Source organism: Aythya ferina (genome assembly GCF_964211825.1).
Source record: "Aythya ferina genome assembly, chromosome: 1".
Classification (NCBI taxonomy): domain Eukaryota; kingdom Metazoa; phylum Chordata; class Aves; order Anseriformes; family Anatidae; genus Aythya; species Aythya ferina.
In genome coordinates, this window is record NC_140296.1 from 175223103 (window position 1) to 175248449 (window position 25347).

General features: G+C 39.1%; 2 protein-coding genes across 5 annotated transcripts in view; one reads left to right on the forward strand and one right to left on the reverse strand.

Moving 5' to 3' along the window:
- Nucleotides 1-19560, forward strand: TWF1 (twinfilin actin binding protein 1). The gene is made up of 9 exons (XM_084507035.1): nucleotides 1-129; nucleotides 4377-4454; nucleotides 6501-6679; nucleotides 8003-8098; nucleotides 9647-9751; nucleotides 13636-13761; nucleotides 13940-14090; nucleotides 14490-14611; nucleotides 16290-19560. Exons 1-9 carry the CDS (start codon nucleotides 105-107, stop codon nucleotides 16458-16460), a joined length of 1053 nt encoding a protein of 350 aa, XP_084363161.1. The 5' UTR covers nucleotides 1-104; the 3' UTR covers nucleotides 16461-19560.
- Nucleotides 15273-25347, reverse strand: part of IRAK4 (interleukin 1 receptor associated kinase 4) — a gene marked incomplete at its 5' end in the record, with an annotated part of 21647 nt that continues 11572 nt past the window's right edge. For 3 of the 4 annotated variants that reach the window (XM_084507031.1, XM_084507033.1, XM_084507032.1), the window contains 2 exons: nucleotides 20228-22727; nucleotides 22817-22975. In XM_084507031.1, the coding sequence (XP_084363157.1) occupies nucleotides 22695-22727; nucleotides 22817-22975 (192 nt within the window). In that variant the 3' untranslated portion in view covers nucleotides 20228-22694. Of the gene's footprint in view, nucleotides 15593-20227; nucleotides 22728-22816; nucleotides 22976-25347 lie in introns of those variants that run through there. The other variant, XR_014688798.1, reaches the window with a different exon arrangement.

Consider the following 25347-nt stretch of genomic DNA (forward strand, 5'->3'; position numbering starts at 1 on the left):
CGGGCCGGGCTGAGCCGAGCCGGGCTGGGCAGGGCTGGGCAGGGCAGGGCTGTGCCGAGCCGTGCCGTGCCGGGACAGGGCAGCCCCGGGCGCAGCGGTGCGACATGTCCCACCAGACCGGCATCCAAGGTACTGCCCCCCCTCCTTCCCTCGGGGTGCGCTGCCCGGCGCCGCCTTTGTCCGCTGCGGGCAGGGGGAGCCCCGCTGCCGGCTTCAGGCAGCTCCGTCCCGCCGCAGCCCCGGGGCTGCCGGAGCTTTTCGGGCAGCCGGTGTGTGCAGCACTGCCAGCGCCGCCGGTCCCTGCCGGCCGGTGGTGGGGAGAAGCCGTGAGCAGCTGCAGGGAGCCGGCAGCCCAGCGGCAGGGCAGCCCAGTGAGCCCCTGCTACGGGAGGCCAAGAAAAAGCTGGAAATGCACAGGAAAGCCTTTTTTCCCCTCTGTTTCCAGGCCTCGGGGGCTGTGAGGAGCAATCGTGTCTCGGTGTTACCCCCCCACCCCGGCGCAGGGTTGCTGAAGGGGCACCGCGGCGCGTTGCGGGGGCTGTGTTGTTGAGATTTGCTGGCGGTCTGTTTGCTCGGTGAGCACCGCGCTGCACTTTGTCTGCGCTCCCGCATTTATTGCTGAAGGTGACTTTTGTCCCGGCCGCAGCGGCTCCGAGCTGCGCCTCTAAGCCCTTTGTTGCCTCTTGGCTATGTTCGTTCAGCAGCCTTTAACCTCTCCTCAGCCCCTTCCCCTCTACGCCGGTGTTTGCTCTTCTTAAGTTTGTCACCTTCTCAGGCTCGAGGTGCATTAGAAACAGCTTATTTTATTTATTTATTTTTTTTTTTTTCCAGGCTGGAGAAGCTGTTACAGTGGCTCTTCATTCCCTTGCTTTTTTCCTCTTGCTGTCTTGCTGGAGGAGCAGCAGAATACCCTGTTGCTTACCGCAGGGACTGCTAATCCTCTTCTGCAGCTCACCTTCATTTCTCGGGCAGCCTTTTGTCCTCCGAGGGGATCTGCGGGGAGCTCGGCTCCGTTCCTGCACCGATCCTGCCTCGGCAGGCCGGGATGCAGGGCAGCCCGCTAGGCAGGGCTCCTTTCTGTGGCAAGGCTTCTGCAGCCGGCAGGGGAACAGCGTTTGTGGTGCCACTGCTGGGTAGCAGCAACCAACCTGGTGCTGCTCCTAAACAGCTGCAAGGCTTGGCAGCACGGAGTGCACTTTGCTAGAAGCAGGAGTGAAGTAATGGGGACAGTGAGACGTACCAGGCAAATGCTGAAAGGACTGGGCTTTCAAACAGGGTGGTAAATAAGGAGTGTAGAAGTCAGGGTGCATTGAGCTGTAGGGAAACTTGCCAGAATATGTTCAAGTCTTCTAAGTTATTTTAAAAATAATTTTCATGAAATAAACCTAATTGAATTTTAATATTTCATGCTGCAGGTAAGTCACGTTGAAAGTGCAGCAGAGCAAATGCAAGGAGTTGACGTGTATGTTTACAGGCTGTTTTATACCATCCTTTGAAACCTTTAACTGGTTTTTGTAATGGACTGTTCAAATATTGAATAGCTTATTTAATATGAATTTGCTCATTGAAGAAAGAAATATATGCCAGCTTGTCTATCTTAGTTTTGTATGTTGCATCTTTATAAAAATCGTGTCGAGGACAGCGCCTAGACAGCAGATAATTTCCATTGCTGGATGATAGGACAGGATATGTAGAACTTGTATATATCCAGAGTTTCTTCCCAAATACATAGTAAAGCATTTTTGCTACTGAAATATAACTTCATTAACAGAAGCAGTAGTGCATATGGAGAAAATGGATGTGTTTATCATTATGAATGCTTTTCAGAAAATAAAGTCAAATTAAACTGTAAGCTGGTCAATGAGATACCAAGACCAAATTGTAAATGGGGTCTCTGCTATGCAGAGATTTAAGCAAAAATGCTATCATTCTGTTGTGAATTTTAAAGCCTTGCGTGTGTGGCAGGGGGAGGGTATATCTCACTGATAGTGAGATTGTTCCTTGATAGCTGGTGTCTCATCTCAAAAAATTACTTCAGGAGCTGTTAGTTATGGTATAAGTGCGAGGGACTAGTCTATCTTGTTTGGTTGTGTAGGCTTGATGTAAGAGGACAGAGAACAAAAGATCATAGATGAGAAGAGGACAAAAAAATCCCAGTGGAACTGGGAGGTCTAGAAAGTGGTGTAATGTTTGTGTGCTGAGTGGAAGTGTTAGGAAAGGCAGAGATGATCAGAAAAGCAGATCACAGTGAGGGTCTGCACCAATGAGTGGGGAAATACTGAGATGAAGCTGGGGCTGGACTGCCCATTGCAGTTCAGTCTGCTTAAGTGCTAAGGCTCCCTGTCCTTCCCCCAGCCTGTTTAGGAATTGCAGAACGGACCCAGGCATTGCATAGATGGACATGAATTTTAAATATTTTGAATATGGGCAGTAACATAGCCAGATGCCATCTGTTCCTTCGGCCTCAACGTCACTGAATAATCCTTTTTATGCTTCCTGGTTTGTTGTTTGTCTTGCTGGTGCTATCCTCTGCTTTGGGATTACTTAAAGGACCAGCTTGCAGTGAATGTTCTTCAATAAATGCTGTACAGCCCCCTGTCTGGGGTATAATTGAATTGATTTGCACTCAGATTATTAAGCAGAGCGGTTGAGATTACTGTGATTTTAACAGTTTGGGCACAGCTCTTCCATGTGCTTACAGAAGCAACTCTGTCATGTTTGTGTTGTGTCAATGTGAATTACAGAAATTTATTTTTAGCTACTTCTTTGTAAATTAATTGTAAACCTATCCTACTGTGACAGGTCAGAATTTGAAAAAGTGCTATCAACATTGATACAAGTTGATATGAAAGATGAGCAAAGAGCGGCAGCCTTCCCCAGTACTTTTCAGGGGGGTTGTGGTGGTTTTACCCAGCTGGGCAGCAGAGCTCCACCACTCCCCCCCTCCTCAAAGGGAAAATATGATGGAAAGGGCTCAAGGGTTGAGATAAGGACAGGGAGATCACTCAGCAGTTATCATAATGGGCAAAACAGACTCAGCATAGGAAGATCAATGTAATTTATTATCAATTACTAAAGACTAGAGTAGTGAGAACTAAAAACACCTTCCCCCACCATCCACCCTCTTCTATGTACTCCCCCTGAGCAGCACAGGGGAACAGGGAATGGGGGCTGTGGTCAGTCCCTACGCTTCGTCTCCACCTCTCTGTCACGGTCCCTCTCTGCCCCTGCTCCCCGTGGGGTCCTTCCCGAACTGAGCCTGTGGGGGCTGCCCACAGGCAGCAGCTCTTCAAGAACTGCTCCCACATGGCTCCGTACCATGGGGTTCATCCCCCAGGAGCAAACTGCTCCAGTACGAGTCCCCTACAGGCGGCAGCCCCCCCCAGACCCCCTGCTCCTGCGTGGGCTCCTCTCCACGGGCTGCAGCTCCAGCCCGGGGCCTGCTCCTGCGGGGGCTCTCCATGGGCCGCAGCCTCCTCCAGGCCACAGCCACCTGCTCCACCGGGGGCTCCTCCACCCATGGGGGGGCTGCAGCGTGGAGATCTGCTCCATGTGGGACCCATGGGCTGCAGGGGGACAGCCTGCTCCACCAGGGGCCTCTCCACAGGCTGCAGGGGAACTGCTGCTGTGTGCCTGGAGCACCTCCTGCTGCACTGCCCTGGGGGGCTGCAGGGCTGTTTCTCACTCCTCACTGTCCCAGCTGCTGTTGCACAGCAGGATTTTTTTCCCTTTCCGAAATCTGCTGTCCCAGAGGCCCAACCAACATCGCTCACTGGCTTGGCTCTGGCCAGCAGTGGGTCCCTTTGGAACTGGCTGAAACTGGCCCTTATCTAACACGGAGCAGCTTCCGGACTCTTCTCACAGGGGCCATCCCTGTAGCCCTCTGCTGCCAAACCCAGTACAGAGGTGTCCTCAGGAAGGCAGGTGTTTTTTACAGACAAGCTCTAAGTTTTTCCTGGCAGGCATAAAGTTATGTCTGAACATTTGTACTAAGCCTGCAGACTTCATGAAGCTATAGTAATTTGAGTTGCATTGTGTTTTGATTGTGTTGCTGTGTGACCTGTGAAACCTGAGAGCAGTGATGTGATGTCACTTTTAATTTTCACAATGTTGAGAATGATACAGTGTGTGAGTAAGCAGGGCTGTTCTGCAGATATTTATAATGTCTGTCACCCTTTTGTGGCATGCCGTGGCTGGAACTTGATTTGACATGGAGCGTAGGGGGGAACATCACTCTTGTTTTCCTTTTCCAGTCCAACTTTGTAGTGAAGGGCCAGGTATATGCTTTTCCAAAGTTGTTTTTACCTTCATGAGTATTCTTTATTTGAGAAAGGTAAAATGTTTTAATTTGGTTACTTTTATTTTCTCTTTTTCAGCTAGTGGAAATGTCAAAGATGTCTTTGTTGGAGCCAGAAACGGAAAATACAGGCTTTTAAAAATAGTCATTGACAATGGTTAGTCAAATTTTAATATTTTTCTTTGACTTTTAAGATTTTTTCCTAGTTGTTTTAGTGACCTACGTATAGAATTGTTAAAAAAAAACAGAACTCTGCAAAACTTAATGTTACCAAGGTCTTTCCTATCCTGAGGGTAGGATTTAAGTTTTGGCAATGGTGAAGTTTTCAGTATGATGCTACTGTATTTTTGCACTAGAGCTTTTCTTCAAATTGTCATTTCACGTTTTACCAAGAACTGTTGCATATTTTGGATGGAAGTATATCAAATACCCACCTCATTACCTTGAGGTGTTTTTGGTTGTTCCAAAGTTCATTCATTTATAGTACACTGAAAAACCTGTTGGTTGGAGAAAGGTACATGTGTACATAAATACACGTACACACTTTTATTGCTAGGTAAGTAACCTGCTGTTATCTTTGTGTTTGCTTTTCTTAGGAGGTTTTCCACCATGTAACACCGCTTCTCTCAAGGAAGCAGCAATAATATTATAGGCAGGTCACTGTCGTAAAAAGTTTCACCCACACAGGTTAGCAAACACCGGCATACTGTTGAATTTGGTTTTATTATTAGGCAAGGTAAAACAATGTGCTGTTGTGTAGATGGTACTCCCTATTTATGGCCTTCGTTTTGTATTAAAAAGTATCTTCCTTTTCTTGTCTTAATGTTTTTCTTTATTCGTATGTTCCTGCGTGTATGTTTGTGTGAAAATATATGCATGTGTATATATGTTATATATATATATATATGTGTGTTACATATGTACATTTTTGTCTGTATGTGGAACCAGAATCCAGTCTCTAATGCTATTTTCCACAGTTCAAAGAGAAACTTCTAATGCTCCCAGAGGAGGGACAGTTGCATCACCTGTCTGCAGGATCTTTCAGCAACTGTCCTTAGCGAATAGATAATACTCAAATTGAGTTCTGCTAATTTGAGTGAATAAGAGAACAGGCTTGCTGCTATACAACATAATTGCTGTGGGGTTTTTATTATTATTTTTTCCTATCTTAAATTCAAATGACTATAAAGCCACCTAGAGCTATGAATTGGCAAATACATTCTGGATGTTCTGGTTGTCTAGGTATATGACTTCATCTGCTTTGCATCTAGTTCAGAGAAGTGCCAAATACTCTCTTGCTCTGAGCTCTTAATGCTCTGTGCCTTGGAAAATTACTGTGGGAGAGTGGCTTGTTTGGAAAGTTGTGCATTAGAGGCATTTGAATACTGCTGTACTTTCATCTGAGCTATCAGAGGTTCAGTCCTGGACTCTCAAAAGATACTTTGCATACCAGCTAATATAATAGTCCTCAAACCATTGTGGGAACCATTCAAGTAAGGTGCTTCTCTTTTAGCTGCGGGGGCTACTATTTGTTGGGAAGCTAATAAATGTTTTGAAAGATACCGTAGTAATATTTTTCATTTGGAAAAACTGAAACATGATTTATAAATAAGAGAGAAATCTTGTTGCTATAGCTGTTCACATAATTAAATCTCATCTGAAGTATTCTGTGCAGACTTAAGCCAATTATACATAATAAACAACTTCAGTCATTTAAAGACTGTAGTTATGAAGCTATAGTAGAAAGGGGCTCATCTGCTTACTGTCAAGTTAGTGACTAGTGCAATCATGTTCATTCCCAACTCTTCACTATACAGCTAACTGTCTTTTTACAATAAGTACAACCACTAGTATGGTACAGCAAGTAAGAGCATCAATAACGCTAATTTTAAAAATTAAAAACTTACTCTCATCTTATTTCTATTTATTTCAATTTAAAAATAAGATAACTAGCAAAAGACAGTTTTTATTTCTTTTCAGTGCACATTATGCTAAAAACAACATCAGTCTTATGACATGTGGTATGCATTCACAGCTTGTGCAGGAATTCACCTGCTTTCACATTGCATGTTCTTGATTTCCATTGTTGTGAACATGATTATAAAAGAAGCATTTGATTAACTGTTTATTATAATAGCTAATTTTGAAACAAACAATATTAACTATATTGTTGCTAACATGTAGTTTTGGTTATTGGTTATAGAGCAGCTTGTTCTGGGATCCTCTAGGCGGCCAGTTGGATCATGGGAAAAGGATTATGACTCCTTTGTTCTTCCCCTTCTTGAAGACAAGCAACCCTGTTATATATTATACAGATTAGATTCTCAGAATGCTCAAGGATATGAATGGATCTTCATTGCATGGTCACCTGATCACTCTCCTGTAAGTAGCAGTCATCGGAGGCTTCGCATTGTTAATGGCTTTTCTACAGTGTCTTTTGATCCAAATCCTAGATGAGAAGGATTTTGAGAGTAAAGCATTCCCTAGCTTTCCCCTCACTTTCTGAGAAGAGAGCCGTGGAAACATTTTTCATGAACCTGATTGTGGGTCCAGATGGAGTACAGCAGATCCAATTTATTTCTAGCTTAATTGGAGGAAACAAAACACATGTTTTTGTACTGTTTGTTTGTCTTATCTTTCTGTCAGTGTTTCATGAAAATTCAAGGAAGAATATAAGACAGAAATCTCAATTGGTGTCATCACAGGGAGAAAGACTATAGTTTGAGCTCAAGCTCTTTGTTCTACCTGGCTTGCTGGCCGACTGGCTGGCACTTGTGGATCTGTTGAAGCCACCACAGAATGTACTCTTTATTTGGTGAGCAGTTAGAGAGCATGGGAGGAAACTGAAGTCGGAGTTTCTTGGAGAAACTAGGGTGTTATGTGCAGGTTCAGGGAATGTGAGACAAGGGAGGACAAAGTAAAAGTACTACTAGATTCCTGCACTATTTCCAATAGCAGTTAGAAAGGAGTTGGAGACCAAAGGGTAAACTGCATAAAAGAGATTGGGTGGAAGAGGTAAGGGTGATGTGATGGCATGATGTTGAAATATGGTGGGGAAGATGGGACTGTTGGGAGAATATGTGAGTATGTTGGACACAAATTGATAGGGAGCACCATTAGATCATCTGCCTCCAGAAAATTTCATTTTTGCATTCTGTAGTTGAACTAAGCCACTACCAAATCAAAAGAGGGTAGAGCTACCAAAAGATGGTAGAGCTGGTGGGTTATTTGCAGTTAGCTCTTTCTGTATCTATTGTGTCCTTTAGTACACAGACCAGCAATAAATGATCTAAATCATTGTGTGTTTGTTTCCCCGTTTAAAATTAGTAAGGATTGTGCTCCATTTCTTGTTTCATGTTTTTATTATTGTTGTTATTTTAAATTTTATTTTATTTTTTAAAGGTAATACTCTAAAGCTGCAATTTAGTTTTGGAATTACTTTAATAATAATGCATATTAAAATGTCTCATTCTGCACTTGAGAATTTAATAGCATATGTTAATATCATGCTCCAGAGCTCATTCTGTGATTCTGTTTGATATTAAGAAGTACAACTTCAAACTTAATTTTCAACTCTTAAAATAGTTGTTCAGGAAGGGTGTTTGTTAATGGATTTGGTACCGCAAAATGCTAGATTCTCAGTGTACACTAAAGAGGAAAAAAATATCTTAAAAAAACAAAACACACTGTTTTCTGATATACTAGGTTCGTCAAAAAATGTTGTATGCAGCAACCCGGGCAACACTCAAGAAAGAATTTGGAGGTGGTCATATTAAGGACGAAGTATTTGGAACAGTGGAGGTATGTTCTTCCCTTTAAAATCAATACATTATTCTAAGGAATAGTTGGAACAACTGCTGGTTTTACTGGTAAAAATTTGTGGTGGTTCTGTTCTTTCCTGATGAAGGAGAAAGAAGGTTAAAAGCTATGTGTATTACTCCAGTGTTAAAATGTAATTGCTCTCGTTTGAAAAAGTAATTAATTTTATTTAACAACTTCAGGCTAAGATGTCCTTGCTTCGAACGCATGTTAAAACTAAATAAACTAGGACTAACAGGAGAATCCTTTAATTTCAGTGCATAAATGTGGATCCTCAAAACGCCATAACACCCAAAACTTTCAGGCCAATTGTTTGCAAAAGCCATTCTGGATGTATGGGTCTGAATCAGAGGTGGGCTAGAACAGCTATCTGTACGACTTAAACGTCTGAAAACAAATGTTTGTCTTAAACCAAGGATATGAAGCTGTCAGTTCATTAAAATTTGACTGTGAAATGTTACTTGAGTCCATGTCTGCCATTTATGGAAAGAGTTTTAGTAGCTAATGATTTGTTCAGTGAAAATACTAATAGTTGGGCGTTCAGTTATGGTAAGATAATTGGAAGGTACATGTATGAAGTCTGACAAACTTCCAAGGAATGTTGAAAAGCCTGCAAGTGTTGTGCATGTAAGGGAATCTGAGGCTATTGCATTACTATGGTTTCCTTAGGACACAAGTCTAAGCTGATTGTGATGTCTGCCAGTTTGCCAATATTAAGTGTTGACTTCTTGATCCATTGCCAGTTGTAAACAAACAAGTTTTCAGAGACACAGAGTTTCTATAGCTTTCATGAAAACTGATCATTAGCTAGAGATCAGTTATTGCTTCCTTTTTCCTCCTTCAGCAAAGACAGTGAGCTCAGCAGTTACATTCTGTTGGGCCAAGAACTTGATTATAAAGTCATATCCTGCCCTCTTCTGAGTGATAACCTTAATTGTTTAAGTACAACAATATTTGTCTCTGGTATCAGCATCTTTGGAGGGGGACAGAACTGACACAGAGAATTAATAACTTACCCAAAGTCGTCATCAGAATTTATCAGTTCTGTGAATTTGCATCCTAAACAGTTGGCAGCGTTATGTCCTGAGGTAGTATTCCTGTCTCTTTTTTTTTTTTTCTAGGTAGAAAATTATCAATCAGCCACCGGTCTGAGCATACAGGTTTTGTAAGAAAATATGTACTTTTTTTTTTTTTTGTAAGAATTGTGGCAGTTCTGTGATGTTCAGTCCAAGAAAGCTGAATAAATTCATACATACCCCAGTCTTCATTAAGACTAATTTTTGAATTAGCAAGGTAATTAGGGGGTAATTGTGGAAATTCTGCACACAGTACAACCGGGTACAGAGCAGCCCAGCGGATCCTACTGTTCAGGAAGCCAAGTTCAATTTGCAAATGCATGTACACTTGCAGTCTGTTCAAATAAAATGAACATAACTGTATGGGAAATAACTGCTTATTTATGCTGCATAGGCTGTCTTGAAGAAAGCCTTTATTATCAAAAAATGAAGAATACTGATATTGTGCTTTCAGGATGATGTTTCGCTGAATGGATATAAAAAGTACTTGATATCACAGGCTGCCCCTGCGCCTCTGACTGCAGCAGAAGAGGAGCTTCGACAAATTAAGATTAACGAGGTACCTACAGTGTCTTCGAGCACGTTTGGGGTGTTGGGTTCAGAGTTCCTAACATATCACTAGGACCATATTGTTAGGAGTAAGTCTTTCTGGGGTAAAAAGGGCAGAACAGAGAAGTTTCAGAAAGCTTAAGCAGATGAGAATCCAAATTTCTCCCTCTGAGTTGAGGTTGCAGGACGATGACGGCTGGAGACAGAGCAGTGTGATCTTGCTGAGTTGGCAAGGTCTAGTGTCTGGGTCAGAGGCTGAAGAGGCTTAGTGGTTACAGATTTGTTCCCTAGGGTGCTTCAAACATCAGTGGATGTGCTTTATTGTGAGGGGGCCTGAGCACTGGCTGGTCTGTGTGTCCCTGCTTGGGTGGTGGGTGTTGGAGAAAGGGACTTTCAGAGACCCAGCCTCAACCATTCTGTGATTGCCCAGGTGCATTTCACATGGTGGCAGAAATGGTAGAGAAGATACAAAATAGCAACTGTGGCAGTGAGTAATCCCAAAGAATGTTTCAGCCACCTTTATCTCTGGATGAAGCTTCCCCTCCTGAGCAGCCAGAACCAGTTTACTTGTCTTTATTTTGACTTACTTCTTCTCAGTCTGAAAGTTCAAAAACCACCAAAACCAGAAATCCAAAGCAAGTAGCTAGGCCTTTTAAAAGACTGATCTGTTTTTGCTACAAAAGCCTGATAGAAAGATTTCCAGCAAATGCCTTTAACCAAATAATTTGATGATTGTTGGTTAGCTGGTGACTGATGCGTTTCAGAGGATTCTTTCCTCACATTTTTCCATGACTCAATCTCTTGTTTGTGTTCAGACATGTATTAATAAGCCTTGTGCTGATCTTATTAGTTCTTTAGGCATATATTTTACAGCCACCGGGAAATCTGTTTTGCTTTCCAGCTGGATGCCAGCAAACCATCATGTTAAATGTAGCTCTTTATCTTCTCTAGCATTTGCACTCTCTAGCATGCTTTTTCTGCAACTGTTGTTTATTAACAATTATTTTTGTGACTGTCGTCTTTTGTCATTTTCTATCTTTATTTTTGATTAATTCAGTGCAGAAATGCTCTCATCATCACTAAACACTGTATTTTACCTCATGAGCTTTAAAACAAACAAACAACAAAAAAAAAGCAGAGACTGTAAATTCTGTGGTGTCAATGATCACTTACTCTTGGTATTAGTATTGTCTTTCACGCCCTGTATGCATCATGTTTACCAGCTGATTCATGCAGACTAATACTTTATGTGCTCTAGTGAAACTTCAGCAGCAATAGCTGTAGTTCTCAGAGATGAATAAACTGCAAATTGCTGCCACTTTGGCTTTATTTGAAGCATCCTGCAGTAGGTTAACGTGTCATTTGGATTTTTGTTGTATCTGCCACTGAAGGAGCATTTCATTAACTTTCCTTCTTTATCTTCAGCAAACTAAAAACTTTCCGATATTAAAAATAAAAAATCGAGATTTGCACATTTATATTCTTTTGTCATTACCCCAAGAAGTATTTCACTGAATCAGGTCAGAGGTTACTTACCTAGCCTACTGTCAAGACCCTAAGTGAGCAAGAGCAGGAATCTGAGGAGGGTGTAAGAGCAGGGTAAGAGGCTATAATAATTCCTCTCACCAATTGCCTCAGCCATTGCAGGTAGGGATCTTTCTGAGCAGGACGTAATGTTTTACTATGTAACTGTTTTTATTTTTTTTTCATCCATCATCTAGTCTTGTCATTTTTCTAAATCCATGTAAAGTTTTGGTGACCACAGATCCTGTGGCAATGTATCCGACAGCTTGACAAAGTATTATGTGAAGAACTGCAGCGTGCTTTCTACCAGCTGATTCTCATACCCCTACAGATTGCATATAGAAGGCAAAGAAAAGTTATTTCTCATTCTTTTCTTCCCCCACTCCCCAGTATATCCACAAGACCTCCGTATTTCTAATCAGTTATCTCTTCTGGGCAGAGGAGTCCTAATCCATGCCCTTGTTCTTCCTAAAGAAGACACTCCATACTTCTGATCCTTTTGCTTTTCTCTGCAGTTTTTCCAGTTCTATAAAATTTATGAAAAGGAGGGATGGGGAAGGCAGAACTGCATGTGGTATTCAAGATGCGGGCATGTTACTGGTATCTACAGTGCGTAATGAGTTGTTCTGTCCTGTTCCCTACTCTTACTAACAATTCATAACATTTCATTTGTGGATGGGTGGTTAGTGGTGGGTTTTTACTATTATTATTTTGTTACTGTTGATGTTTGTTTGTTTGTTTGTTTGTTTTTGCCAAAGCTGGTCACTGAGCTGACATTTTCAGAGAAATATTTTGTGTGACCTGCATGGTATTGCTCCTGAAGGGTAGTAGCTAGCTCAACCCCATTGCTGTACGAGTAGAAGAGAGGTCATTTTTCCTTTCACATACGTTGTTTTACATTTATTCTCATCAAATTTCATCTGCCATTTTATCACCCTCTCAGCAGTCATCATGAACAAATCTTGCAGTGTGATTTAATTATTTTTTAAGTGGCTTGGGTGTTTTGTTTTGTTTTAGTGGGCTGAAATATATTGCAGTGTAGACAAGTAGATTTAAATCCTTTCCATAGATCGGGATACTGGGCTACTCTCTTCATATTACTGTCCCGAGACTTCAATGTCTTTGTCTTTTATGTTTTTTTAATACGCTTTATTACATTTTGTTCTGTAATGCCAATTTTATAAGGTTTATTAGTTGGGCTTTTATGCAGATATATTTTGCAAATATTTGTCATATAATCTTGTTAATAACTTTATTAGTTTTATACAGAAGTAAGCTCCTCCATTTCTTTTTGTTTCTTCCTTCTTTGTTAATGATAAACAGTCCTTTAAAATACGAAGCATAATTTAGTATTGTCTCAAGTGTCTTTGTTTTTAATTGTTTTCATTCTTGTTGCATATTTCATTATCTATTTTTAATTAAAGCTGAGCAGCTGGAAGACGTTAGATCTAAAACCCACACTTTTCAATTTTGTGTGCTTTTCTGTCTGGCTTTTTGCTGCCTCTTTAGCAACGTTAACTGCATTTGTAAAATTACAAAGGAAAGTCGGGACATTCAAAAGCTAATACTTGGACAAGTTTAGACTTGGAAAGACTGTAAGCCAGAGTTCATTTTCTGAGAAACTGTGCATGAACGTTAAAATACACCACATAAATTCTTGAGAAGCGGCTTTAAAGCAACTGTCCTTTTATCTCAGATAGTTTGTGACTAACATAGCCAGATCACGAGTGATTATCTAGCTTGCAGTTACCATCAAATTTTATATTTTGTGTTACACCTAGAAGTCAAGGATTGAGACTTCATTTGCTTGTTTTTTGTTTGCTTTCTTTTTGGTGTAGGATTTTGAGGGAAGGATGCTAAACAGGAAGGGAGGGAAGATGCTTTGTTTTTTCCTTCAAGAAGATTGGTTTCTCTAATAAGACATAACTTTTCTCTCTTCCTGCCAGAATGTTGAAAAATTACATTTCTATGTTTTGATCTAAAAATGTTCAAGATACAGCAAAGTTTATAAACAACATTGTCAGTTCAAAAGCACAGCATATGAAAATCAAGCTCCTGGCTTACTGTATCTGTGTACCAGAATGTAACTTGGAGCTTCCTTGAAATTTGGTCAGTTTTTTTTCTCTTGTGATTCTGTGGGTTTTACAAAGCTAATGTGATTTTTTTTTTTAAGGTAAGTAAGCAAAATGTAATCATAAAATGAAAATATGCAATTCTTTTCCAGAAGTGGATGATGGTTCAGTGTGGCTTATTCTCAGAATAGCTACTGCTAACTCTGTGTGTTGCCGTATGCGATGCATCATCAGTTACTGCATGAAACAAAATGCTTGCAGAAGTTTCTGTTTACATTTCAGTTGACTTGTGTTCCAGGTACAAACGGATGTTGGTGTAGATACCAAGCATCAAACACTGCAAGGAGTAGCATTCCCCATTGCTAAAGAAGCTATTCACGCTTTGGAGAAATTGAAAAATAAGCAACTCAATTATGTGCAACTGGCAAGTATAAAATACTTTAAATATTTTAAATAGTGAGTACTAAATAGATTGCCTGTGTATTGAACAATATATGTTGATACTGATATATTACCATTCTGTAATAACTTTTTTTCCATCCTGTCATATTCTCTGGTTTCCTTTCTGCGTATTAACTATATGCATTTTTCTTTGTTAACAGCAAATTGATATGAAAAATGAAACTATTGTTTTGGCTAACACACTTCATACTGAACTGAAGGATTTGCCAAAAAGAATTCCAAAGGACGCTGCACGTTACCATTTTTTCCTCTATAAGCACGCCCATGAAGGAGACTATTTGGAATCCATAGGTATGAGAAAATTTTCCAGTGTAAACTTGCATTGGTTTGTTTCAAACAGTTTAATAATCTTGAGGCAGAGAGAAAGATGCAGGAATCTGACTGCTTAATGCAATCATAAAATTCAGGGTCATTTGGTTGTGAAACTGACTTCTGAAGAGTCACTGTGTTTAGAAACTAGAGAATTATCCCTTCTGATTATGAACATGCATAAATCAGTTGCCATGTGAAAAAACAAAGATGCCCCCTCTTCTGAAATTAAATACTCGCTGGAGCAAAACATCCTAAACTGTTCTGGACATTTTCCCTTTCAGACTACACAATTACTCTGCAATGTCTTTCTGCTGTACATGATTCTATGATACAGGTTTTGATAAGGTTTATTTTTGTTCTGATATTTTTTTCCTGCAGTTTTCATCTACTCCATGCCAGGATACACCTGTAGTATACGAGAACGAATGCTATACTCTAGTTGTAAAAGTCCACTTTTAGAAATTGTAGAAAGACAATTGTGGATGCCAATAATTAGAAAGGTAAGTACGCTGGGTATACTGGTATTTTTTTCCATCCCTCAGTTCCCTTCTTAATATTCTTAACCATAATTATCTCTGCCACTACTTTCTGTAAACAATGAAAAGTTCTGCATAGTTATTAAAGATCTGCATAAGAGCTTGCCCTGAACAAGAAATACTTGTTGATTTAGCTTCAGGGCTTTTGTCTGGTTCATAATTTTTACACTTTCATAGATTTAGTAAACATATTCTTCTGCATCAACAGTGTCTGAGAGTACTTTGAAGGACTATTTACAAGTAACATGATTTCTTACTCAAAGGCCTGTTATTCTTTGGACCGCAGCACATTGTTGTTGAACATTAAATTCCTTTAAGGCCAAGGTTATGTAATAATTTTCAAAATAAAAAATCAAGCAGCAGTTCTGGAACTTAAACTGCATTTTAGGAGTCCTTGATGGGGCAAACAAGGACGTGTGAGTAAGCTGATCTTTCCACTTTGTCATTTGTTGTCTTGTTGTCTTTACAACAAGGGTTTCTCACTTCCAGAGCAGAGGCCATGGTAGTGGTCCATTTGTTGTGAAATACGACTGATGGTTACATTCTTAACGCTTGTGCTGTAAATTTAGAAGGATTTTGAGGCTTGGTTTCAGTGGGGTTTTTGTCTACCTGAAAACTAGTAGACTTGTCACTAGCCATTTTTATTGTGTTGATATAACTTAAGTAGATTATCAGCACATGTACTTATACATTGCTATTTCTCAGAAATGTCTTTAGATGAGACGTACCAAGGGACTCTTGAAAGTCCTGAAGACTTCTTTGTGAAGCATGTACTTGTAACAGCAATACAGTGGCTGACAAGTCCATCAAGTGCTACGGTTGGCAGGCCATGAAGTGTTCAATGCTCAGCAGGACAGGGCCAAAGCATTTGTCTGAACTCTAAATTCATGCAATTAAAAACTGGGGTTTGGCTTCAGAACAGTGTTTTCTTTCAGGTTTATATTCCTACATTTAAAACAAAACAAAACAAACTCTGTTAATTAAATTTATTTTGGCTTTTCCCTGGCATGAATACTTGCTGAGTTGCAGTAATCCATGAGTTGTATAAGCTGTTTATACAACTTCTCCTTCACTCTAAGGAGACAGCAATATATATATATATGCATTGCTTTTACAAGTTTAATTCTTCAGACACTGTCTAGTGAAAAAACTTTAATTCTTAAAATGTGAAGATTACACTGGAACAATGAAAAGTTTCTACTTTTGAGGGGAGGATAAACAAAGGAAATTTTCTGAAAGATCACATGCTGCTTTATTAAGGAAGTTTCTTACGGAGGACTAATAAACACTTGTTTCCACATGGAGTGTGTACTCCTAGTTATTGCTGCGTACATAGTGCTAAAGCTTGGGGCAATAGGAGTTTCTTGGGATATGTAGTTGTGCTTATATTTAAGGAAGAAGTGATTAAATCAAAATGCACTTACATCAGTACTGCTAAGAGTGTGGTTGATTCTCAGAAAGACTATCGAGGATTTCTGAGGTGACTAGGCACAAGTTGAGAACACTTCATGTAAGACTCTGAATGTTATTGTACATATTGGTTTTAATACAGTATTTGGAGCTTCAGCAAAATTTCTAAATGTTATTAAATGTCTAAGGTGATATATAAGTGATATTATAAGCTGCTTTTTATTTCTTTCAGATTGAAATTGATAATGGTGATGAGTTAACTGCTGACTTTCTTTATGAAGAGGTTCATCCAAAACAACACGCACACAAACAAAGTTTTGCTAAACCAAAAGGTCCTGCAGGGAAGAGGGGAATACGAAGACTGATCAGAGGTCCAGCAGAGACTGAAACATCTAGTGATTAGAAACTGTCATTTGCATTAATTATAGGGTATTACAGTTTAAAAAAAAAAAATATCTGACTTTTGCTAATGAACTGAAATCATTCCATCCATAGATGCTAGGGGGGAAAAAAAACCTTTTTACTCTGCCCTCTTCTGACCTCGATGCTTCCCATGTTATTACATGATTATATTTGTTGACCATATTTTATGACATGTGGAAGAGTTGATTATTTTAAAGGTAGAGGAAGAAAAATAAGCTAGTATCCTTCTATTTTAAATTAGAATTCATTATTTAATAGCAATACATGTGATCATTCACAGACAAGACTATTAAGCCCATATTTTCTGTGGGTAAGTAGCAGCTGTATGCCTAGATAACGAACCTGTATCCATATTAGTTGCCTCTTGAAACCCATAAGACTTCACCTGTGTGAAGAGCTGAACCACTATCTACCACTGTCCCAGATAAATCATTCTTTCTGGTAGCTCTCATGGACAATAACACAGCAGAAGATTTTCTTATGTTTTTGATGTGATGGATTGTTGGTGTTTTCTTTTTTTTTTTCTTTCTTTTTTTTTTTTTTTAAGTAGAAAAGATTAATTAAAATCTGTTATCTGTCAATTAATGGTAAGTACTTGCTCAGGAGTAGCAGACTTATTTTTTTTTCCTGCACAAAAGCGTGGTCATTTCAAACTTATGACCAACTTAGTGGAATTGTCTCTTAAGGTAATCTAACATAAAACCACTACAGCTTTTCCAGACTTCTATACCACTCATAAGACTTATATATTAAGTACTGAATGACCAAGTTAAATGTGATTAAAAGTGCATCAGTCAGTATACTCAGTAGATTATGGAGCTGCTTTCAAAGTGATATGCTTAAAGTTTCTAATAAGTGATTGATAATCTATCTGTGCACTTGGATCTAAACCTGTGCAAGTTCATCAAATGGAAATAGATTTGCTTTGTTTCATAATGATGATTTATTCTTGAGAGCCTAGTGCTCTTCCATTATCCACTGCAACTTTAAAGGTATTCTAAAAAGTACTTTTCCTAAATGTTTGAACTTTAATAGTAAGTTAAATCTTAAACAAAATCCAACTGGGTCTTGAAAAACTGCTGGCAGCACCTGAGTAGGATTTTGTGGGGTTTGTTTGTTTTCTGCTTCCCTTTTAAATTCTAAAATTAGCCAGAAGAGTCTTAAACTTGATTGAACCATGAATTATCTATTTAGTAGGAAGAGGAAAGATAGATTTTAACAAGGAGATTAAAGAATAAATAGATTTGGAAATCAAGTATTGGATGAACTTAAATATTTAAAATTGTGTAATGAGACAAATTCTAAAGGATAGATTATATTCCCCAGTGGGGACTTGCTTTTTAGTATCTTTTATGTGAGCTTTGAGCTTTTTTTTTTTATTATTATTGTTATTATTATTTTTAGAGCTACATGGGAGCTGCGAGTCTTGGTTCACTGCATATTATCTTAGGTGCTGGTTGTATACATTGTATAGCTGAATCATGTGTTTACCTGGTGGAGGATAGCTCAATTTAACATAGTTCTGTAGGGAAATAAGGCTGACACTACTAGTTCCTGATAAAATTTGTTTTATCTTATGTATTATGTCATTTGGAGATACTAGCTTGTTACTGAGATTGCACTATGTAATGTGAAGGTTGCAATAGTTGCTGGTTTTACTGTGTTGTTTATATGCAGTAGGAATCTGACACCTCAGCTTTTTTCATTTAATCTTATACACTACATCAATCCAATTCAATAGCTCCCGATCCTCAGATAATCTGCTTGCCCTTAGCTGCTGTGTTCTTTCTTCTGCCTCTTGCCTTTACCTGCTAGGGCAATGAGCTGGTCCTCGGGACGTTTCTGGTGTGTACTACTGGTGAGACAAGTGTCATGGCTTTTAAACATGGTTAGTGTGTATGCAGCACATACATAATAACTAGCTTTTTTTTTTTTAATTTGAAGTCTGAATCATTTCAGCATCTTTTTTTTTTTTTAAAGGTAAACATTTGACTTGTAGCAGTTGAAAATTACTGCAAGAGGGCTTTTTGTTTGAATTTAATATTTCTGCCCATGTGTCAACCATGCCATGAGTGCACATACATATTTTTTTTTTACATTCATTTGAGCCAGTAAAGAAGTTCAGCTTTTTAATATGAACTGTTTTAAATAATGAACAGTTTGACCAGTTGTGGTTATATGCATGTTTTGTTTTTGTTGTTGCTGTTGTTTTTGCTTTTGTTGTTTTCCTTTTTTTTTTTTTTTTCCTCCTAATCCTGCCCTAGGTAGATGAGGATAGAAAGTAGAAAGCTTAAGCTGGAGGATGGCCAGAGCTGGTTAAGTGATTATGTGAGGGAGTTTACAATGAGCTGCTGTGGAGTTCAGCCCAAACCAGACATTTAAGTTATTTTACTTTAAAATATTTCATGTGGGTGTATAAACCCTCGACCAGCCAGCAGAGTAATGTCCTGGTTCCCTCTCACTTTTTCCCTAAAAGAGAGTGCCTGCTCTAACAGACACTTCTCTTTAAATTACACAAAGTCTTGCACTGCCAGCTGCCTCTTCAGGCCTCTTGTAGCTATTCTCCTGACACAGCAATAAGAAGCTTTTCTGATCTTTTTGTAAGATCTATCATGTTTACATCTGTGTAGTTGCCTCCCATAACACTACTACTGTTAAGACATGTTCAGAGCCAGCACACTACAAGGGCATTAAAAAAAAGTTATTTCTTAAACTGTCTCTGGTAATTTAATAATTGAAAGTGTCCATTTAAAACTATTGTTGGCCTTCATAAAGCCCAAAAGCAATGCAGCTGCTTGCATTTAAATCACAAGCTATTTAATTGCTGTAAATTAACATGACATATAATTATTTTTGAAGTGTCTATGTTGCAAAGTAGGGACAATTTGGTCTTACAAACCTCCCGTAAGGGGGTTGTGAAACTAGCCAAGGTAATAATTGGTCTGTTAGTTGAATAAATGCATCGATAAAGGAAACTTTTGATTTATGCTGTCTATGTATTCAATGAAAACCACCTTCAGATGCTAAAAGTAACTTTATCTATTTTGTAATCTACTTTATAAATAAAGATTGATGCTTTAGTTCAGTGTTGTCTGAATCATTTCATAGTCTCCCTTTAACAAAGATACATATTTTATTATCATGGTGTATAACAGGCGAAAAAAGGAAGTGACTGGAGGATAAGAACAGAGGTGGGCAGGAACCAAGTTTCTGATTCTTGCTATTGAAGAAGAATCCTTATATGCTCTGTTACACAGCTACTTTCTTATTGTTTTATGGAAGCCTTCATAGCAGGCTCCAAGTGTGTTTAACGCCTGAGGGTTTTTATGCTTTCAACAACAAACTGCTTCAGAAAACTTTCTTTTAAAATGCTGAAGTAGTTGATTAGTAATCTAATAGTTCTAGCCGCTGTTATTTGCTCAGCATGAGGTATTAAAATTAAATGATCAAATGGTGATGTTTCATAAATGTTTCTCTAAACTGCCAAGAACTAGTCTGCTTGTAGTCTTCCTAAAGAACACTTAGTGGTTTGGCTTGTCTTTTAAATGTCCTGCCAACACATTGCCACAGGGAAAAGGGATGATAGGGCAGTTTGGCAGGTGGAAGAAGGAAATTTGTGGATGTTTTGAACTAGAGTTTAAGAGTAATTTTAATGCAAAATGCTGTATAAAAAGACGGTTCCTAGAAGAGGCACGGGTAAGAGAGGAAGGAGGTATGCTGTATGTGAGCATGAATATCACAGACAACTTGAACAAAAGCCACTTTATTTGCCTTATGTTCAGTGGGTGTTTAATACAACTCTCCACTAGCCATCTTGAATACAAAGGTGCAGTAATTCTTAACATTTCAGCAAGAATATGAAATATTACAGCTGACAAAAAAATAATATCCAGCTATTAGCAGCTATACCAAGTTTTTTCTCACCTCCAACTCCATCATTCCTTTATTCACCAAGAACATGAACGACCAATTTACTGACTTCTGTCACAGAAAGCTTAAGTATAGTAATTAATGTAAAGGATGCAGCCTAGGATAGTTTAATGCTTTTTGCAGGGAACAAATGAAGCAGAAGTCAGCTACTATTGGCCCATCATTGGCTATAGGTGCTGGGTTTAGTATCTGCAGATCTTAAAAAACAAACAAACAAAACTTCGGGGGTAGGGAAGGTCCCCTCTCCTTGCAACTTGTGAATAACAGAAAAACAGATAAGCTAGCTACATTCACTTAACACATACCTTTATTCCTCACTGGGATATTCCTCACTATGAAAAGAGTTTAATTTTTATAATTTACTTTTTAACTGAAGTGGTAGCAAACGTGCTTCATTTTCATTGAGTGAGGAGAACTACCAGCAAAACTTAGGTGCTAACAGGCAGGCAGCCCAAAGAGGCAGCTCACAGGTCCACTATGATGTAAGAACGTTAACTCACACACCTGTGATAACAATGCTCCTTGCACCTAGAACATCACGTCTGTTACATGAACAAAATTGTTCTACAACACCAGCAGCGAATAGCACTCATCAGGGAGATGACAAACCAACTTCAGAGCAACAATACAGATGTATTTGAGCTCCAGGGAACAGTAAAATGCAGAAATTATCTAGAAGAAAGCCTTCAAGTAACAGCTGGAATAGTTGCTTTAAGAATGACTTAAATGCATTTTATTCTCATTTCAGTTTATAGCAGGGTGTTTTTTTCCCCCCTCCACTATACCTGGTCCAAAGCTGTACAGCTTTATTCCATGCAGTGAGGTTACTATAATGCTATTATCAGAAACAGAAGCAACATAGAATGCACGTTGTTTCCAAGACTAAAGGTTTTAAGAGCTGGAATAAGCATCTACAGTCATAATGCAGTTTTTATTTATGTTAAACAGCTTTTAATGTTTATACTCAATAAAACTAGAAACGGTTTAAGTGGATTCTTTTCTAGGTTAATCTATCATTTTGAAAGGGAAATAAAGAATAACTTAACCTGAGTTCTAATGTTATAAAAACAAGTGCTAGAAATCATATGCCTTCTACAATGATATGTGCCCCTAAATGCAGTTAGATTCTTTTCTGTGTATTTTTTTTCCATAATCATAGATCTTAGTTTAGCTGTATGCCAAACTGTTTTCCTATCCCTAAGCTGTCAAGAAAATTTTGAAGTACAAGAAAAGGTTTATATGAAACTAACCTTTTTCACTTACAAAGGTAGTCCAAAGTATCTAGAATCTCAATAAAAGTAGAATGAAGTCTTCTTTGGTCTGTCGATCTTTCTGCTTTTGAAAGCTTTCAATGCCTTTAAATGTATATTTTTAATATTTACTTATATACATAAATATAAGTAAGAGCTTAATTATTTAGCTAAGGAAAGGGCAGAATTGGTCCTAACAACATTATATTGGTCTCTTTTAACAGAATAAACCATCTGTATTTGCAATGTCTCATATAGAATCTTATTCTAAAACATAAAATATTAATTGTGAGTCTTCCTATGAACAAAGATTAAACCGTTTGTCATCACACTGAGTTCACCAAAAGAAAGCTATACATTGTTTTGCATTTGTATTAGTGTAATTGTTTTACTTATAAAACCTTGAAACCTAGAAGATAGCAACATTTATTTGAATAAAAAAAATCCTGAGAAGACTTTTTCAAAGTCACATTCACAAACATTACCAGTCTATTCTCAGACTAAAATGAACTCTCAAGCTAAAATGCTAAGCAAGAAGTTGGTTTTAAATGGGTACTACTATTGTGTCTTTCCAAGAAGACAGTGTTAAGTACCAACTGTAACTATGAAATGTTTTTCTCTTCAGTAGAAAAAAGTCTAGTAGATCACTCAAGAAAGCGATTTGCAGAAAGACATCCTAACCTGCAACTGTCCCACGTGTTTGCCAAAGACATACTTGAAAATCAAAAGACATTTCCATTTCATAATCTATTTGTTTAAAAAGCTGTGTAGATGATGTACCAGCACTAAAACTTAATACAAAAAATAAAAAAATAAAAATCTGTTGAAGGTCCAGTGACTAAGGATATGTGGAAATGCTGCTCAGTTAAAAAAACAGCACAATGGTGACAAGCCAACAGCACACCTTATACGCAGGCCAGAAAGTTCTGGAAAGCAGAAAAGCTGATAATGTCGCACTATGTGCTGATAGAAGTCTGCGTTTGTTGCTGGTTTCTACTCTGTTTAGAAAACGTGTGTATCAGAAGAAACATACGTCAAGCTTTTATCTCTTGTAGATGCTGCTGGACCTGCAAAAGAACAGAGAGAAGTACAAATAACTGACACTGTAACTACAAAAAAGGCTAAAAATAAGCCTTCAATCTGAAAAGCTACATACCGTCTTACTGTTTGGCCTCCTGTTTTTCTTCTCATTCAGACACTGATCAGCAATTGAATACATTTTATGAACTGAAGTTGCATCCCAGTCATGCATCTTTGCATCAATATAATCCTCAATAGTTGCTTCCTCATCCTCAATTTCATCTTTGATACCTAACTGCAAGAGAGTTTGAAGCAATGAACAGATAACATGTAAGCATCTGAAGATCATAATTCCACAGTAGCAATTTGAAAACTTGCTTTGGGCTCTGCACTTATTTTTGCAACCACTTTTCTAGACAAAGAATAATGGCAGTGGTTTGGCTGCATAATTATCCATCAATATTTTCAGAAACAACTTATGAGACTATAGTGTGTGATAGAAGTGTACAGTACATTTATCTCTGAGTTAACACAATTGCATAGCAAGTTCCCTTTAGCTGCGTCATACAATTTTAATATTCAAGGCTTAGTACAGTTTCTTATCAGGCTGCTTCTCTTGAAAAAGTAACAAAGTACCCGTTTACTTACTAACCCACAAGTAGGCAAGCATAAGCACAAATAACTTTTCTTTTTTGTCAAGTTTGTAAGGCCTCATTCTTGAGATTAATGCCTTCCTCCACCAGTCGGTCACTGGCTGCTATGTCTACTCTAAGGAAACTTCTACATCAGTTGACAAGGAAAAACCAGACGATGTCATCTACCTGGACTTGTGTAAGGCCTTTGACATGGTCCCAAGTGACACCCAGATCTCCAAATTAGAAAAATATGGATTTGAAGGATGGACCATTCAGTGGACAAGGAGTTGTCTCGAAGGCCACACTCAGAGAGTGGTGGTCAGTGGCTCTACGTCCAGATGGAGGCCAGTGACAAGTGGTGTCCCTCAGGGGTCTGTCCTGGGACTGGTACAGTTTAATATCTTTATCAATGACATGGACAGTGGGATTGAGTGCACCCTCAGCAGGTTTGCAGATGACACCAAGCTGCATGGTGTAGTCAATACACCAGAAGGAAGGAATGCCATCCAGGAGGAGTTGGATAAACTTGTGAAGTGGGCCCATGTTAACCTGATGAGGTTCAACACAGCCAAGTGCAAGGTGCTACACCTGGATCAGGGCAATCCCAGACAGAAAGGAGCACAGACTGGGAAAAGAACTCATTGAGAGCAGCCCTGCAGAGAAGGACTTGGCGGTTCTGGTGGACTAAAAGCTTGACATGAGCCAGCAGTGCACCCTTGCAGCCCAGAAGGCCAACTGCATCCTGGGCTGCATCAACCAAGGCAGATGATTGTCCTCCTCTGCTCTGCCCTTGTGAGGCCCCACTTGCAGTCCTGCATCCAGGCCTGGGGCCCTCAGCCCACAAAGGATGTGCACCTCTTAGAATGGCACCACAGGGCTGGCCACAGAGTTGACCAGAGGGCTGGAGCACCTCTCCTACAAAGACAGGGAGTTGGGGATGTTCAGTCCAAAGAAAAGGCTCTGGGGTGACCTCAGTGCAGCTTTTAAATACTTCAAGGGTGCTTATAAGAAGATGGAGAGCAACTTTTTGCTCAGGCAGACAATGATGGGACAAGGGGAAGGGTTTTAAACTAAAAGAAGGGAGATTTAGAATTTAGATATTAGGAGGAAATTCTTCACTCAGTGGGTGGTGAGGCACTGGCAAAGGTTGCCTGGAGAAGCTGTGGAAGCCCCATGTAGGTGTTCAAGGCCAGGTAGAACAAGGCCCTGGGCAACTTGCTCTAGGGGAAGGTGTCCCTGCCCAGGGCAGGGAGGCTGGAACTGGATGATCTTTAAGGTCCCTTCCAACCCAAGCCATTCTATGATTCTAGTCTGAAATCAATTTTCAAATCTGATGGTTTTAGTCCCAAACTTTCCAGCCCCAACGCACTTGAACTATGTTATCGGCAATCACAAATACTGTCTGAGGAATACCACAGACAAGTCAGTGAACAGAGGCAGGCCTTCTGCTGTCCCCTATGGGTGAGTCTGAAACTGCTGACATTCAACCACCCTAAAATTTTCAAAGCTAGGGATGTCACGTTGTCTTACACTGACCATTCTCTTTATGCTCCCTAAAATATGTTACAATGATAAAAACGTTCCAATCATAATCTAAAATGGAATAAAAAGTATGATTTATCTTGTGAAAAATCCCACTTTAAATAAATAAATAAGGCTTAGGATTGCATTTGACACAGCGTTGAGTTCTCCAAGGTCATCACAGAGTTCAACAGGATAAGTATTACACTACTCCAGAAGATACGGATTAGAGAAAATATTCTATTAATAGTACACAGGTATTCCTAAAGCTGTGTTAGAAGTGATCTGATATTGAATAGTATGGAACAAAACCAAACCAAAACTCATTTCTATTTCATACTTAGTAAATAATTAAGCTGTTACATTAGAACTATACCAGAAAAATCTTGGATTAAGTAGTTTGAAAAAAAAAAAAAAAAAAAAAAAAAAGAGCAAGCTTATAAGATTTTTAATTCAAAAGAGTAAGTTTGGAGACAAAGTTCCTAAATTAGCAGACTATTTCTACTTAAAC